A 15,859-nucleotide genomic window follows, 5' to 3' on the forward strand; every position below is an offset into this window, starting at 1 on the left:
ATTAGATTGGGTCTGAGATCAGAGATTTCCACTTCTATGTTTGAGGTGTTTCCTCATTTTACTCTGGAGAAGTTTGGCTGACATTTTTAGTCTGTGCCCTCTCGTCTGAGACTGACCAACGAACAGAAATAGTTTCCCAACTTCTGCCCCATCAATCACCTTAATATCTTGAAAAAAAACTTGGGTCAAGCCACTTCCTAGACTGTCTAAGTTCTGGGAAATATATTCTGACTTTGTGTAATGTTCCTTCACAATGTAAGAAGGTATTGGTGGCATGGTAGTGTTATCAGTGGGACTAGAAATCTCAGGGCCTAAGCTAACATCCTCATCACATAAAAGACTAAACCAAAGGTAAAATCGCCTCAGTCTTACCAGACTGTAGGGCTGCTGTCTCATATGGTATCGTGACTCATGGTTCGGCACAGATGGATTGTGGACAGCAGTGTAAGAGCCTTGAGTCCTTCATTATTGAGTGTTGAGGAATTTGGCCAGGCAGACGTGAGTATTTTAGAATCGTTTGGTTTTCCTCTCATTCAAGCAGTGGCTGAACTGACCCCTCGCTGTCTAGTGTCCACGTTCAGCCCGGTAAGGATTGATCTTGGCAAGGGGGAAGAGAGAGAGAGAGAGGGAGAGACGGAGAGAGAGAGATAAAAAGTCGAGGACCTTTATGGAGTTGAGAACCCCACAAAAGAAGCGAGAGAAAGAGATTACATGCACTAAAAAAGGGGGAGAGAGACATCTAAGGGCAGACATGAGAAACGGATCCCGAAACAAAGAGAGAGTGGGTCGGGAAACTATCAGAGCTGAGAAACTCCGATTCAGTTGGATTGGTATTATTTAAATTGGCACTTAAATTGTTCTGTGAGATAAGGAAGCTTGTTTAAACATGGGTAATTGCATAGATAAGACGGAAGATCCGTCTTCACCGTTAGCATAAATATGTGAGAAGTTTCCGGAAAAATCCGAAGCCAAGTGGTCCCATTTGGGATCCAGATCTTCATTATTAGAGAGAGAGGTGTTGGTGCACTTAAGGGTCACCATGACTCAGATGAGGTGAGTGACTGAGCAGGAGGCTCTTTCATGGTAACCTCAGGTGGTGTGGGAATTGAGTCGAGAGTGGGTTGCTGGAAAAGCACAGCAGGTCAGGCAGCATCTGAGGAGTAGGAGAATTGACGTTTCGGACATCGAACATCGAACATAGAACAGTACAGCACAGAACAGGCCCTTCAGCCCACGATGTTATGCCGACCATTGATCCTCATGTATGCACCCTCAGATTTCTGTGACCATATGCATGTCCAGTAGTCTCTTAAATGTCCCCAATGACCTTGCTTCCACAACTACTGCTGGCAATGCGCTCCATGCTCACACAGCTCTCTGTGTAAAGAACCCGCCTCTGACATCCCCTCTATACTTTCCTCCAACCAGCTTAAAACAATGACCCCTCGTGTTAGCCATTTCTGCCCTGGGAAATAGTCTCTGGCTATCGACTCTATCTATGCCTCTCATTATCTTGTATATCTCAATTAGGTCCCCTCTCCTCCTCCTTTTCTCCAATGAAAAAAGTCCGAGCTCAGTCAAACTCTCTTCATAAGATAAGCCCTCCAGTCCAGGCAGCATCCTGGTAAACCTCCTCTGAACCCTCTCCAAAGCATCCACAATCTTCCCTATAATAGGGCGACCAGAACTGGATGCAGTATTCCAAGTGCGGTCTAACCAAAGTTTTATAGAGCTGCAACAAGATCTCACAACTCTTAAACTCAATCCCCCTGTTAATGAAAGCCAAAACACCATATGCTTTCTGAATAACCCTGTCCACTTGGGTGACCATTTTAAGGGATCTATGTACCTGCACACCAAGATCCCTCTGTTCCTCCACACTGCCAAGAGTCCTATCCCTAATCCTGTACTCAGCTTTAAAATTCGACTTTCCAAAATGCATCACCTCGCATTTTTCCAGGTTGAACGCCATCTGCCACCTCTCAGCCCATCTCTGCATCCTGTTAATGTCCCTTCACCAGGAATTATGCCCGAAATGCGATTCTCCTGCTCCTCGGATACTGCCTGATCTGCTGCGCTTTCCCAGGAAGACACTCTCGACTCCAGCACCTGCAGACCCCACTTTCTCCTGGTGTGGGAATTGAACCCACACCATTGGTATTAGCTGTCCATACTGTCCAACATGGAAGACTGAGGAAGGTATTGTTTCGGTGAATCCCTGCCGTACCTTCTCTCAGACCATGCATTCTTCTGAAGGTGCACCACCAGATCAGCTCAGAGTGCTCCTGCATGATCTGAACAAAGATGGGGAGGAGCCGGTGATGGACTGGGATGGACATAGTTAAAAATCACACAGCACCAGGTTATAGTCCAACAGGTTTATTTGGACGCACTACCTTTTGGAGAGCCGCTCCTTCATCGGGTTCTACAGCCACCTGATGAAGGAGCGGCGCTCTGAAAGCTAGTGCTTCCAAATAAACCTGTTGGACTATAACCTGGTGCTGTGTGATTTTAAAATCTGAACAAAGGCTTTGTATCTTCTCAACAGCTCAGGATGGAAGCTGCCAAGTGGGTTTGGACATTTTCCTGGGTGATTCATAACATTGGCACCTTGCCTTCCCCCTCCATGCCTCTCAATGCTGCAGTTGTTCATCCAGCAAGGCAAACTGTGTGGCATCCCTTCTTCTCATGCCAACTGGTGAACAAACAAGTTCTTTCCTGACCGTGTGATCTTTGACCGCCAACTCTCCCTGGTATTTGTCATGGCAACAGACAAGCTTATACCGAATGATTTGGGAAAGAAAACACAAGTTGTTTTAATGTCGCTATGGTTTCTCGGCAAGATCACTTCCATCAGACTTGTCAATGCACTGAAATAAAGTTGAGGTGTAATTACTGCCTTAATGAACGTAGGGAATGCTGTAGGCGATTTGCACACAGTGAGATCTCAAAAATGTCAGTGATTATGATAATAGATATTCTGAAGTTTGATACCATTTCTGTTTACTATATTAGCCCACATAACATATGCCACAGATAGAGTTAGATATCTTGATGTTTATTTATAACGCTCATTATTTACAAGGCTCAGACTTACACACACTGTCGGAATTCTCTGTTACTGGTGTTATACAGATCCGACTGACTGACTGCACTGACTCCATTACACTCAGGGCAAGGGTGGATGTGTCAGTCCTGTCCAACTCACCCACCCACCACCCCCTATCCCAGAACTTGTCCAGCTCCACTCACTCACTCACTCACTCACTCACCCACCCATATTTCCCTCACTGATTCATTCATTCACTCACTCACTCACCTACATCTCACTCACCCAATAAAACCCTCATTCACTCATTCATCAATTCCGAGGTGGCGGGGGGGGGGGGGGGGGGCGGTGATCAGATTATTATCTGAGTGGTCCCAGCAGCTGTGAAAGGAGGGTGCCACTAGATCCTCAATCAGCCAATTGGAGCATCCAGACCAAATGATCAACTGGGTCTACTGCAATTTGTGCCCCACCAGACCCCTGACAGAGAACCCCACCCTCACTGTCCCTCCCACAGAATCCACTCCCCCCTCACCCAGTGTCCCACAGGGATCTTTCCCCAATGTCCTCCAACAGGGATCTCATTCACTGTGTGCCCTACCAGACCCCCTCACTGTGTCCCACAGGGGTCCTCCTCACAGGGACCCCCATCACTTGTCCCCCACAGGGACTCCCTCACTGTATCCCCCACAGGGACCCCCTCACTATACCACAGGGGTCCTCCTCACAGGGACCCTCCTCACAGGGACCCACTCACTGTGTACCCCCACAGGGACCCGCTCACTGTGTCCCCCATAGGAACCCACCTCACTGCGTCCCCCCACAGGGACCCCCCTCACTGTGTCCCCCCACAGGGACCCGCTCACTGTGTCCTCCCACAGGGATCCCCCTCTCACTGTGTACCCCCACAGTGACCCCCCCCTCACTGTGTCCCTGCACAGCACACCTCCCCCACTGTGTCCCCACAGAGACCTCCCCTTACTGTGTCCCCCCACAGGGAACCCCCCTCATTGTGTCCTCCCACAGGGACCCCACCTTCACTGTGTCTGCCACAGGGACACCCCCCTCACTGTGTCCCCCACAGGGATCCGCCCCTCACTGTGTCCCCCACAGGGACACCCCCCTCACTGTGTCCCCCCACAGGGACACCCCCCTCACTGTGTCCCCCCACAAGGAACCCCCCTCACTATGTCCCCACAGGGACCCCCTCTCACTGTGTCCCCCACAGGGACACCCCCCTCACTGTGTCCCCCACAGGGACACCCCCCTCACTGTGTCCCCCCACAGGGACACCCCCCTCACTGTGTCCCCCCACAGGGAACCCCCCTCACTATGTCCCCACAGGGACCCCCTCTCACTGTGTCCCCCACAGGGACACCCCCCTCACTGTGTCCCCCACAGGGACACCCCCCTCACTGTGTCTGCCACAGGGACACCCACCTCACTGTGTTCCCCCACAGGGACACCCCCCTCACTGTGTCCCCCACAGGGACACCCACCTCACTGTGTTCCCCCACAGGGACACCCCCCTCACTGTGTCCCCCCACAGGGAACCCCCCTCACTATGTCCCCACAGGGACCCCCTCTCACTGTGTCACCCACAGGGACCCCCCCCATTGTGTCCCCCCACAGGGACCCCCCACTCACTGTGTCCCCCACAGGGACCACCCCTCCTCACTGTGTCCCCCTACAGGGCCCCCCCTCACTGTGTCCCCACAGGGACTCCCCTCTCACTGTGTCCCCCTACAGGGCTCCCTCCCTCACTGTGTCCCCCCACAGGGTCCCCCCCCTCACTGTGACCTCCACAGGGACCCCCCCCCTGACTGTCTCCCCACAGGGACCCCCCCTCACTGTGTCCCCACAAGGACCCCCCCTCACTGTGTCCCCCAAAGGGACCCCCCGCCCACTGTGTCCCCACAGGGACCCCCTCACTGTGTCCCCCTACAGGACCCCACCCTCACTGTGTCCCCCACAGGGAGAACCCCCTCATTGTGTCCCCCACAGGTACCCCCCCCTCACTGTGTCCCCACAGGGACCCCCTCTCACTGTGTCCCCCACAGGGACACCCCTCTCACTGTGTCTCCACAAGGACACCCCCTCACTGTGTCCCCACAGGGACCCCCCCTCACTGTGTCCCCCACAGGGACCCTCTCACTGTCTCCCCCCCAACAAGAACCCCCTCTCACTGTCTCCCCCCCACAGGGACCCCCTCACTGTGTCCCACAGGGACACTCTTCAAAGGAACCCCTCACTGTCCCCCACAGGGACCCTCCCTCACTGTGTGCCCTACGGGGATGCCTCCCCCCCTCACTGTCTCCCCCCACAAGGACCCTTTACTGTCTGCCCTGCAGAGACCACAGTTGGACAAGTCCATTCCACAGAACGTGTCATAGGAACCAACCAAGATTGACCTCACAATATGTCTGTGACCTTTGACACATGGATGCACAAAGACAGCAATGTTTTGGCACCTTCAAATTCTTCTTGTCATCCCACCCCATCCTGATGAGGAATGCCGTAGGTGATAGAAACCTGTCTCGTTCATTTGTTCTTTTGATATTGTTGTGCCATTGAAAAAATCCTGGCGGACCTTCTACCATAATTCCTCCTTCATGCAATATCCCTACAACCCTCATTTCCCTTTGTGCCCCAATATGTATTGGCCCTGCTATTGAAGCTATATGACCATGAGTGTTACTATCCCACTCGGTAAGGAATTCCTAGGAATTGCAATCTTCTGAGTGAAAAGGTTTCTCCTCGTCCCGGTCCTTAATAACTGACCCTCATCCTGAGACAATAATCAATCTGGCATTGTCCTTGGGTCACTATTCTGAAGTTCCCTTCCTCCCTGGGGCAACACAAGCATTGTTTTATTATGGCTTAATTCTAGACTAGGGAGGCCTGTGCGTTTCACAGAGTTACATGACTTTGCAACATGTGACATCCAGTAAAAGTACCCACCTCTTCTTCAGTCACTCTCTGTGTGTGATGCAGTCAACTCAGCAACATGTGCGTTTGATGTACAGCAACTCAATAAGCATGGAACCCAGACCATGCATGTGAGTCTGTGATATCGCAACCTTCTACACAGTGTTATAAACAAAACTTCGAGATATCTGGCTCAACAAGCATCCACCTATCTGTGGTACATGCTAGACAGACTTACATATGCAGTCAGTATCCGTGTTATAAATGAGTTCTGTTCCTGTGCACATGCATGTATTAACTTGTACACATGTCAGAACCCAATACAGTACAATATGGAGTAGCCATTCATCAGTGTCAAGATTAATAGTCAAGATTAGAGTGGTGCTGGAAAAGCACAGCAGGTCAGACAGGATCCTGATGAATGCCTGAAACATTGATTTTCCTGCTTCTCGGATGCTGCCTGACCTGCTGTGCTTTTCCAGCACCACTCTAATCTTGACTCTAATCTCCAGCATTCGCAGTACTCACTTTGGCCCATTAAAATTAATAGACACCTGTGTGTGATCTCATTTGTAAGCCTGAACATTCATAAGTCAGGTGTTTGAATATTGGGAACCGCCTTTATAGAAAACCACAAGCAGCATTGAGAGTAAAAACACCCAGTAGTTTAAGAAGGAGACCTGAGATTTCCTTTTTGATGGATGATAAACTTGAGTGTTGAACAAATTTTCAAATAAATTATAAGAAAGGTATGCCTTACAGGCAGGCCTGTGCTGCTATACACAATGTAAGGAAAGTGTGCATTCACCTGCTGGGTCAGGTGACCAAAGGCAACAGCTCAGTTGGCTGGACAGCTGGTTTGCGAGTAATGTTGACAGTGTGGGTTTAATTCTGACACTGCTCAAGATGCTCATGAAGGATTCTCCTTCTCAATCTCTTACCCCCTTTTCTTGAAGCACGGTTATTCTCAGGTTAAACCACGGGGTTAAGGTCCAGCAGGTTTATTTGAAATCACAAGCTTTCGGAGCGCTGCTCCTTTGTCAGGTGACCTGTTGAAGGAACAGCATGCCAAAACCTCGTGATTTCAAATAAACCAAATCGCTAATGAGCGAGCAGCGTTGACTAGATCAGGAGTTTGAGGTTCACACCTGGTAATGAGGGACCCTTGTAGGCAAAAGCTAGAGCACCAATCTAGCAACACTTGGAGCAAGTTTATCTTGAACCAACCATTAAAGACAGAACACACAGAGGCCATTATGTATCGGACCAAATTATTCTTTTGACATTTATTTGTTTGACAGCATCTTCCGGCACAAACACGAGTATAAAATGTACAAATAAATAGAAGGAATTCTGGGTGGACATTAATTAATGAAGGTCTTCTCTGGGGCCAGGGTGGGGTATTGGGATCTTTGTGAATTCAAATGGTGAGGGGAGGGGAGGAGTTGGTAAAGGAGCAATGATTTGGTTCAGTTCTTTTATGCTTGAGCCACCAGCTTTGCAAATTCTGCGAGGGGAGGGAAGGGGGAAAGAGAAAGAGGAAAAATTAAGGAATTAAGACATCAAGTTAAAACGTTTAAAATGAATCAGCGGAGGTAGCGACTGCAGTTGGCTGTTTCATACTTTGAGCCATTTTCCTTGTTACTTTTATTTACTCCAGACATGAAGGCAAGACGTCGCACAACACCAGGTTATATCCCAACAGGTTTATTTGAAATCATGGGCTTTTGGCGTGCTGTTCCTTCGTCAAGTCACCTGAAGAAGGACCTGCGCTCCAAACGCTTGCGATTTCAAATAAACCTGTTAGAAATCAACCTGGTGTCATGTGACTTCTGACTTTGTCCACCCCAGTCCAACACCCGCACCTTCACAACATTGACACGAAAGCATCACTGGTTAGGCTAGCATTTATTATCCATCCCTAATGAGTCAGCTAGATTGTTGTGTGTCACACGTAGGTCAAATCAGGTAAGGATGGCAGATTTCCTTCCAGAAGTGTTGACCGTAGACCTGGTAAGAGCAGGGTGATAAACTTTGTATATTTTCTTTGACCAGCCAGAGCACATCTTAAGAGAGGTAAGGTGTCTTTTGTTTTTTTGATATGGTCCTGGGACACCTTTTGAGAAGTCGAGGGACCTTTAGGGAATGTTAAGTGCCCTTTCCAAGGAGGTAATGTGCTCTTTAGAAGAGCTAAAATAGAGATAGAAGATTGGCAGAATAGACTCAAGGGACTTAATAGCCAACTCCAACTCCTATCTCCTATATTAACTGTCAAGCTCATTGGAATTGTCAAAAGCAAACTCTCACTCTATGTGTATGTATCTCACAAACAAAGCTTTTCACTGCACTTAGGAACATGTGACGACAATAAATCAAACCAAAAATACATCAGAACCTTCTAAAAAGTGTTCTAAATAAACATCTAGGTATCTGGCTCAACAAAAGTGTAACTATCTGTGGTACATACTACATGGACTAATATGTGCAGACAGGAAAATGCAAGCTAACACGGTATTTAAAAGTCTTCCTTTTTTTTCTTTTGTGGGATGTTGTTGTCATTGGCTGAGCCAGCATTTATTGCCCATCCCTATTGCCCCCTTGAGAAGGTGGGTGTGAGCTGCCATCTTGAACCGCTGCAGTTCACCTGAAGTGGGTTGACCCACAATGCACTTTGACATGGAATTTCAGGATTTTGATCCAGCTACAGTGAAGGAGCAGTGACATATTTCCAAGTCAGGATGGTGAGTGGCTTGGAGGAGAACTTGAAGGTAGTGGTTTTCCTATGTATCTGTTGCCTTTGTCCTTCTAGATGGAAGTGGTCATGGGTTTGAATAAAACTGGTCTGAGGATCTTTGGTGAATTCAAGCTTTAAAAAATGTCTGGAGTATTTGCATAATTTTAACATATTTACATATTAAAATAATAATTGTTATCTCACTCTGTCTAATGACATAAGCTGAGAGATTTCTGTTACTGGGTAGCTACTGCATGCCCGGTTTCACAGCCATCCATTATTACAGTGGAGTGCCTGCCATTTCACAGTTTGATTAACAGCTCTAAGTGTCTGTAGGCTCTTTGAAGTGGGATAATAACTGAATTCCAATGTTTCTGCAAGAGACTCTACACTTAACAATATTTTTTATGATAAGGCATTGTTTAGTTGAAGGGATGTAAAGATTGTGAATGGATTTTAATGAATGAGTTTTTTTGTGAAATACAGTGAAGTACGCAACACACACTTAGACCTGTATTAAATACAACTTTATTCATGTCCCTTAGATCCTGAGATCTGCACATGGAACAAACTGAGTAAGTTGGAGAAAATGAGGACTGGCAGATGCTGGAAAGTCAGAGATGAAAAGTGTGGCACTGGAAAAGCAGGATCTGAGGCAGGATGTGCTATATACAGCATCTGAGGAGCAAGAGAGTCGACATTTCGGTCATAAGCCCTTCATCAGGAATGTGATGACATCAGGACATTCCTGATGAAGAGCTTGTGCCTGAAACGATGATAGTCCTGCTCCTTGGATGTTGCCTGAACGGCTATGCTTTTCCAGTGCCACACTTTTCAAAACTGGGTAAGTTGGCAAGGTTGGTGTAAGGGCAAACGTTGGGGTTCATGGCTTGTTATGAGTTAGCACATGTTGGTATAAGGATTATAAAAGGGAGTCGGTGGAGGCACAGATACTGGGACAGAGGCTATGAGGAGCAATGAGGAATTAATACATTATCTATGAGGTAAGAAGAATGATAGGGAATAAGTACAGGGGTATGAAATGGTTGCCAAGGATGAGGCATGAGTGTGTGGTAGAATGAGGGGATATGAGGGCTGGAGAATGGATCTTGTGTTTTCATTTTGTTTTGAAACCTCAATACAGCACCGGGTCATGGAGCCAACTCTTCCGCCCAAATCTCCTTCACCCCCTGGCATCCGCAGCTCTCGGTAAGGGAATGCCCACTCCAATGTAACCCATCACCATGGACTGGTTGGGCAGCTTTCTTTAAAAGTGATGGGGCCGCGTATCCTGCTGAACGTACAAGCTCCAATCAAAAATCTCGACCAGGGTGTGGTTTGGAGGGGAACTTGCAAGCTACGATCAGCCTAAACATCACAGGCTCTTTCCCTTCCAGAGGGTAAAGGTTTGGAAGGTGAACTCAGAGGTAGATGCTGTATGCTGGAGTGTAGGTGGTGAAGGGAGTGAATGTTGAGGGTTGTTGATGGATTGCTTTCTCCTGATTGTTGTCCAGTTCCTTAAGCATTGTTAATGGCCCTTCCATCCCAGTTTAGTTCCGTTTGATAATCTCACCCGCAACTTGTGTCAATGCCTCTTGATGTGGGATGGGGAAAATGGGCCCTGGGTTTCATAATGTAATCATTATTGCGCTCTTCCTGCTATGCTAATGGACCTGAATTGTTAGTGAAGCTGTTGCATCTTTCACTAGGCCACCCCATTTAAATCAAGAATATGAGTGTTTGGCTGCAGTTCTAGTGTTGCCAACCTTCCAGAATGGTCTTCAAAATCTTCAAGGAGTCTGATAGCACCTTTTACTGGAAACAAAAGATGTAAATCACAACAGGTCAGGCAGCACCCATGGAGAGAGAGCAGGCTAAAGCATTGAGTCAAAATATGAGCTTGCTCTCTCTCCATGGATGCTGCCTGACCCTCTGTGATCTCCAGCATTTGTCGTTTTCAGTACAGATTCCAGCAGCTGCAGTAATTTGTTCCTCCAACTTCTTAAAAAATTCCATGAGCACTTTTTTTTATTAGATGATTGAACACAAGAGTTAACTGGACATTGACTGTAAAGGACCTTTCCTGATGAAGGGCTTTTGCCCGAAACGCCGACTCTCCTGCTCCTCAGATGCTGCCTGACCTGCTGTGCTTTTCCAGCACCACACTCATGACACTGACTGTTAAGAGTCATCCATTCAGAGGACAGAATCGATTCCCCATCCAACTGGCTGTACAAAGGTGGGGCAGCACATTGATTGACATGTCAGGCACCAATGACGAGAGTGTGAACCAAGGAGTGGGATGGATAGTAAGTGGAGATCATGTGATACTGGTAACTTGAGGACACAGTTTCATCAGAGTGGGGAGGGCAACAGTGAGTGGATGGACAACAAAGAATGCCCATAGTTGTTTAGGTGAAACCTGTGTTCGAGTACTGCTGAGAAGAGAGTGGCATGGTGGCTCAGTGGTTAGCACTGCTGCCTTACAGTGTCAGTGACCCGGCTTTGATTGCCGTCTTGGTCGACTGTTTGCGTGGAGTTTGTACGTTCTCCCCGTGTCTGTGTGAATTTCCTCCCATGATCCAAAGATGTACAGGGCAGGTGAATGGGCCATGCTAAATTGTCTATAGTGCATTAGTCAGGGTAAATGTAGGGGAATGGGTCAGGGTGCGTTATTCTTCGAAGGGCCAGTGTGGACTTGTTGGGCCGAAGAGCCTGTTTCCACACTGTAGGGAGTCTAATCTAAAGATTGAGATGTGGCCAAAGCCTTTTTTGCCTTGTGCTCAACAGACAGAAACACAAGAAAAACAGGTCTCAAAGGGAACAACAATTTACAACGCTGTGTGAAAAGGCCGTGCTGCATTGTTGGCAACTGGATTCTGGTTGACAAGAGACATTCCTGCAGTCGTTAACTGCCAAACCTTTGGTTCCATTCAAACTGAGCAAGATCACTCTAGGTTGGCCAAGGCATTGCTATAGAGAATGAATGCCATTTTTGATTGTCAAAGGGATCAAGGGTTACGGGGTGAAAGCTGGAGAATGGGGTTGGGAAACCTATCAGCCATGTTTGAATGGTGAAGCAGACTCGATGGGCTGAATGGCCTAATTTCTACTCCTGTGTCTTATGGTCTTATGGAAGGCACCAAGGGGTGCTTAGTCCCCTCTATGACCCTCCAACGATCACTCAGCTGGGACTGTGGGAGCACTGCAGTGTGTCACAAAACCGACTTCCTTAGGTTCACTGGTTCAATTCCGACACTTGTGGCAAAGTGGGTAGTGTCCTTACCTCTGAGCCAGGAGGGCCACCTTCAAATCTGACGTACTCTAGGGGAGTCATAACACAACTGAGCAAATTGATATAAAAATAATGCCCATCAATCGGTTATAACAGATAGCAATTTGGGTTCTTGTGGTAGTGTCCCTATTTCTGGCCTGTGAGGTCCAGGTTCAGTCCCACCTGCTCTAGAATACATCAATGAATGGGTTGGTTAGAAAATTTCTATAGCACTAGCTTCTTGTGAACTATATAGTACAGTCAGATCATTTCACATGCAAGTAAATAGATGTCACCATACTATAGTCTCAGATCTAATCGTCGGAATCAACTACATACCTTCTGCTCCTATTTTACCATCATGATCCTCATCTCCGGCTGCAAGCAAAGCTTTGGTTTCACTGTCGGAGAGTTCTCTTCCATTCGCATGAAAGCTCTTTAGCACAAGTCTGTGAAAAGGGCAAAATACAAACAAACAAAAGACAATTATCAGCCACTGCTTCCTCAACTTCTAGGGCTTCGATTTTTATTCTTCCTTGAAAATCATTTCTTCTTCAGTCAGTGCCCCTGACTGGGTCACTGGATCATGCCTTATGCTGTTATTTTACACTAGTGCAAGGAGATGCAAATCTACTGCAGCCAGAACATCGGGCAAATCCCCTGCTGCTGCTGCTATCAAGCCAGAGATTGGGGCGGCACGGTGGCTCAGTGGTTAGCACTGCTGCCTCATAGTGCCAGGGACCTGGGTTTGATCCCAGCCTCGGGCGACCATCTGCGTGGAGCTTGCACATTCTCCCTGTGTCTTTGTGGGTTTCCTCCCACAATTCAAAGATGCGCAGGTTAGGTGACCTGGTCATACTAAATTGCCCATAGTGTCCAGGGAGGTGCAAGTTAGGTGCATGAGTTGGTGTAAATCTAGGGCAGGGGTATGTGTTTGGGTGTCAGAGGGTCAGTGTGGACTTGTTGGGCTGAATGGCCTGTTTCCACACTGTAGGGATTCTTTCTTCTTCTAAGCATAAACTCAACCAACCCCCTGACACTGACTACTCCCTGCAATTTCAACCCATCCCCCTTCACACCTCCGTTGCTCAATCTACCTTCACTAGCCTCTATTCCTGCCCCCTCTGGTGAGGATGTTTAAAAGTACTTGTGGGTTCAGGTGCGTAGATCTTTAAAATGTCATGGTAAGCTGCAGAAAATAATCAAGGAAGCCAGTGGAATGCTGGCCTTTAGGTCTAGATGACTGAACCATAAGGGGTTGAGATTATGCTGCAATTATACAAAACCCTGGTTAGACCCCACTTGGAGCACTGTGAGCTGGGCACCATACCTTCAGAATACACTCTTCCAACTTCTTCAGTCAGGCAGTAGATACAGAAGCTTAAACACATGGACCAACAGGTTCAAGAACAGCTTTTTCCCTGCTGTTATTAGACTGCTGAATGGACCTGATAAATTCAAATAACATTGATCTTGCTTTGTGCATCTCCTGTGCGGCTGTAACATTGTAGGCCTCACTCCAACTAGGCACCCTATGATCTATATGTCCTTGTTTGCTATGATTTGCCTGTACTGTACACCAAACTCTGGATTAGTGGCGCTGGAAGAGCACAGCAGTTCAGGCAGCATCCAAGGAGCTTCGAAATCGACGTTTCGGGCAAAAACCCTTCAAACTGTTCACTGTACTTAGGTACGTAGAGTCATAGAATAACAGAGCTGGACAGCACGGAAACAGACTCGTCCATGCCGACCAGATGTCCTAAATTAATCTAGTCCCATTTGCCAGCACTTGACCCGTATCCCTCTAAACCCTTCCTATTCATGTTCCCATTCAGAAACCTTTTAATGTTATGACAACAATAAATCAAACCCAAGAAAAAAATCAGAAGGATGCTTTGGCTTGGAGGGAGAATGCACAAGTTTTCCAGAATGATACCTGAACATAAGGGGTTGTGTTAATGGGGAGTGAAATGCAAATAAGGTTTTAGAAAATTAAGGGATGATCTGGTCGCTGTCTTCAAAATGTTGTCAGGAGAAGACAGGGTAAATAAAAATTTCCATTATTTGAGGATTCTTGAACTAGGAGGCATACTTTGAGAATTAGGGCTATTCAGATTAGAAAGCACTTCAACACACAAATCATAGAATCCCTACAGTATAGAAGCAGACCATTCAACCTACACTGACCCTCCACACAGCATCCCAACCAAAGCCCACTGCACTCTACCTTATAACCCTACATTTCCCATAGCTAACCCCCCCTAGCCTATATATCCCTGAACACTAAGGGTAATTTAGCATGACCAATCCATCTAACCTGCATATCTTTGGGCTGTGGGGGGGAATCCCAAGCAGACACAGGAGAATGTGCAAACCCCACACAGACAGTCACCCGAGGAAGGGATTGAACCTGGGTCCCTGGCATTGTGAGGCAGCAGTGCTAGCCACTGAGCCACTGTGCCACCTGAAAGCAAGAATACTACCCCTGACAAACACCCCTAGCATCTCCCCTTCCTGCTATAATGGTGATAGATGATTGGAACTCCCTTCCACAAATGGCAGTGCATGTTGATCTGATGTTAATTTTAAATCTGAGATAGATTTTTATTTTGTTAAGCAAACGGGCCAATGGAGTTAGGCTACAGATGAGCCATAATCTCACTGAATGGCAGAAGAGACCTGAAGGGCTGAATGGCCTACTCCTGTTCTTAGACTTATACTGTGTTATATGGGTTTGGGGGTGATGGATTCTGGTACAAATATAACATGGGACTTTTTAACTGTATTTTTTTGCAAAGCATATTTTGTCTGCTCTGGACATTCATATGTATAGATTAGATTCCCTACAGTGTGCAAACAGGCCCTTCGGCCCAACAAGTCCACACCCACCCTCCAAAGAGTAACCTACCCAGACCCATTCCCCTCTGACTAATGCACTAACACTATGAGCAATTTAGCATGGCCAATTCACCTAACCTGCACATCTTTGGACTGTGGGAGGAAACCAGAGTACCCAGAGGAAACCCACGCAGACCCGGGGAGAATGTGCAAACTCCACACAGACAGTTGCCCGAGGTGGGTGTCGAACCTGGGCCTCTGGTGCTGTGAGGCAGCAGTGCTAAACACTGAGCCACTGAGCCACCGTGCCACCCATAAAGTATAGAGTCAGATAGGGTAACACAGCACAGAGACAGACCCTTCAGCCCAACTTGTACATGCTGACTAGATTTCCTAAACTGAACTAGTTCCATTTGCCAGTTTGTACAAGAAGAGAAACAAAGTTAACAAAGAAACTACTATTTCTTGGAAATGAATGTATTGGCCATAACAGATCTCCATTTTGCCATCTAACCAGTTTGTCTCATTCACCAGCTTTATTGGATTATCCTTCTGGATGGGCCCATAATGGAAGTTGGAAAGATGTTGTCAAACTTGAAAGGGTTCAGAAAAGATTTTCAAGGATGTTGCCAGGGTTGGAGGATTAGAGCTACTGGGAGAGGCTGAATAGGCTGGGGCTGTTTTCCCTGGAGCATCGGAGGCTGAGAGGTGACGTTATAGAGGTTTATAAAATCATGAGGGGCATGGATAGGGTGAATAGATAAGGTCTTTTCCCCGGGGTAGGCGAGTCCAAAAGTAGAGGTCATAGTTTTTGTGTGAGAGGGGAAAGATATAAAAGAGACCTAAGGGGCAACGTTTTCATGCAGAGGGTGTATGGAATGAGCTGCCAGAGGAAGTGGTGGATGTTAGTACAATTGCAACATTTAAAAGGCATTTGGATGGGTATATGAATAGGAAGGGTTCGGAGGGATATGGGGCGGGTGCTGGCAGGTGGGACTAGATTGGGTTGGGATATCTGGTCGACATGGACGGGTTG

General features: G+C 47.3%; 1 protein-coding gene across 1 annotated transcript in view; it reads right to left on the reverse strand.

Annotated features, from left to right (window-relative positions):
- Positions 1 to 7,231: 7,231 nt before the first annotated feature.
- LOC140489282 (parvalbumin alpha-like) overlaps positions 7,232 to 15,859 on the reverse strand; it is a 29,661-nt gene continuing 21,033 nt past the window's right edge. The window contains exons 4-5 of the mRNA XM_072588666.1: positions 12,325 to 12,434; positions 7,232 to 7,484 (exon numbers count right to left, since the gene is read on the reverse strand). Coding sequence (XP_072444767.1) covers positions 7,456 to 7,484; positions 12,325 to 12,434 — 139 coding nt within the window. The 3' untranslated portion in view covers positions 7,232 to 7,455. The remainder of the gene's footprint in view (positions 7,485 to 12,324; positions 12,435 to 15,859) is intronic.

This window comes from Chiloscyllium punctatum, chromosome 18 (genome assembly GCF_047496795.1).
Source record: "Chiloscyllium punctatum isolate Juve2018m chromosome 18, sChiPun1.3, whole genome shotgun sequence".
Taxonomy (NCBI): Eukaryota; Metazoa; Chordata; class Chondrichthyes; order Orectolobiformes; family Hemiscylliidae; genus Chiloscyllium; species Chiloscyllium punctatum.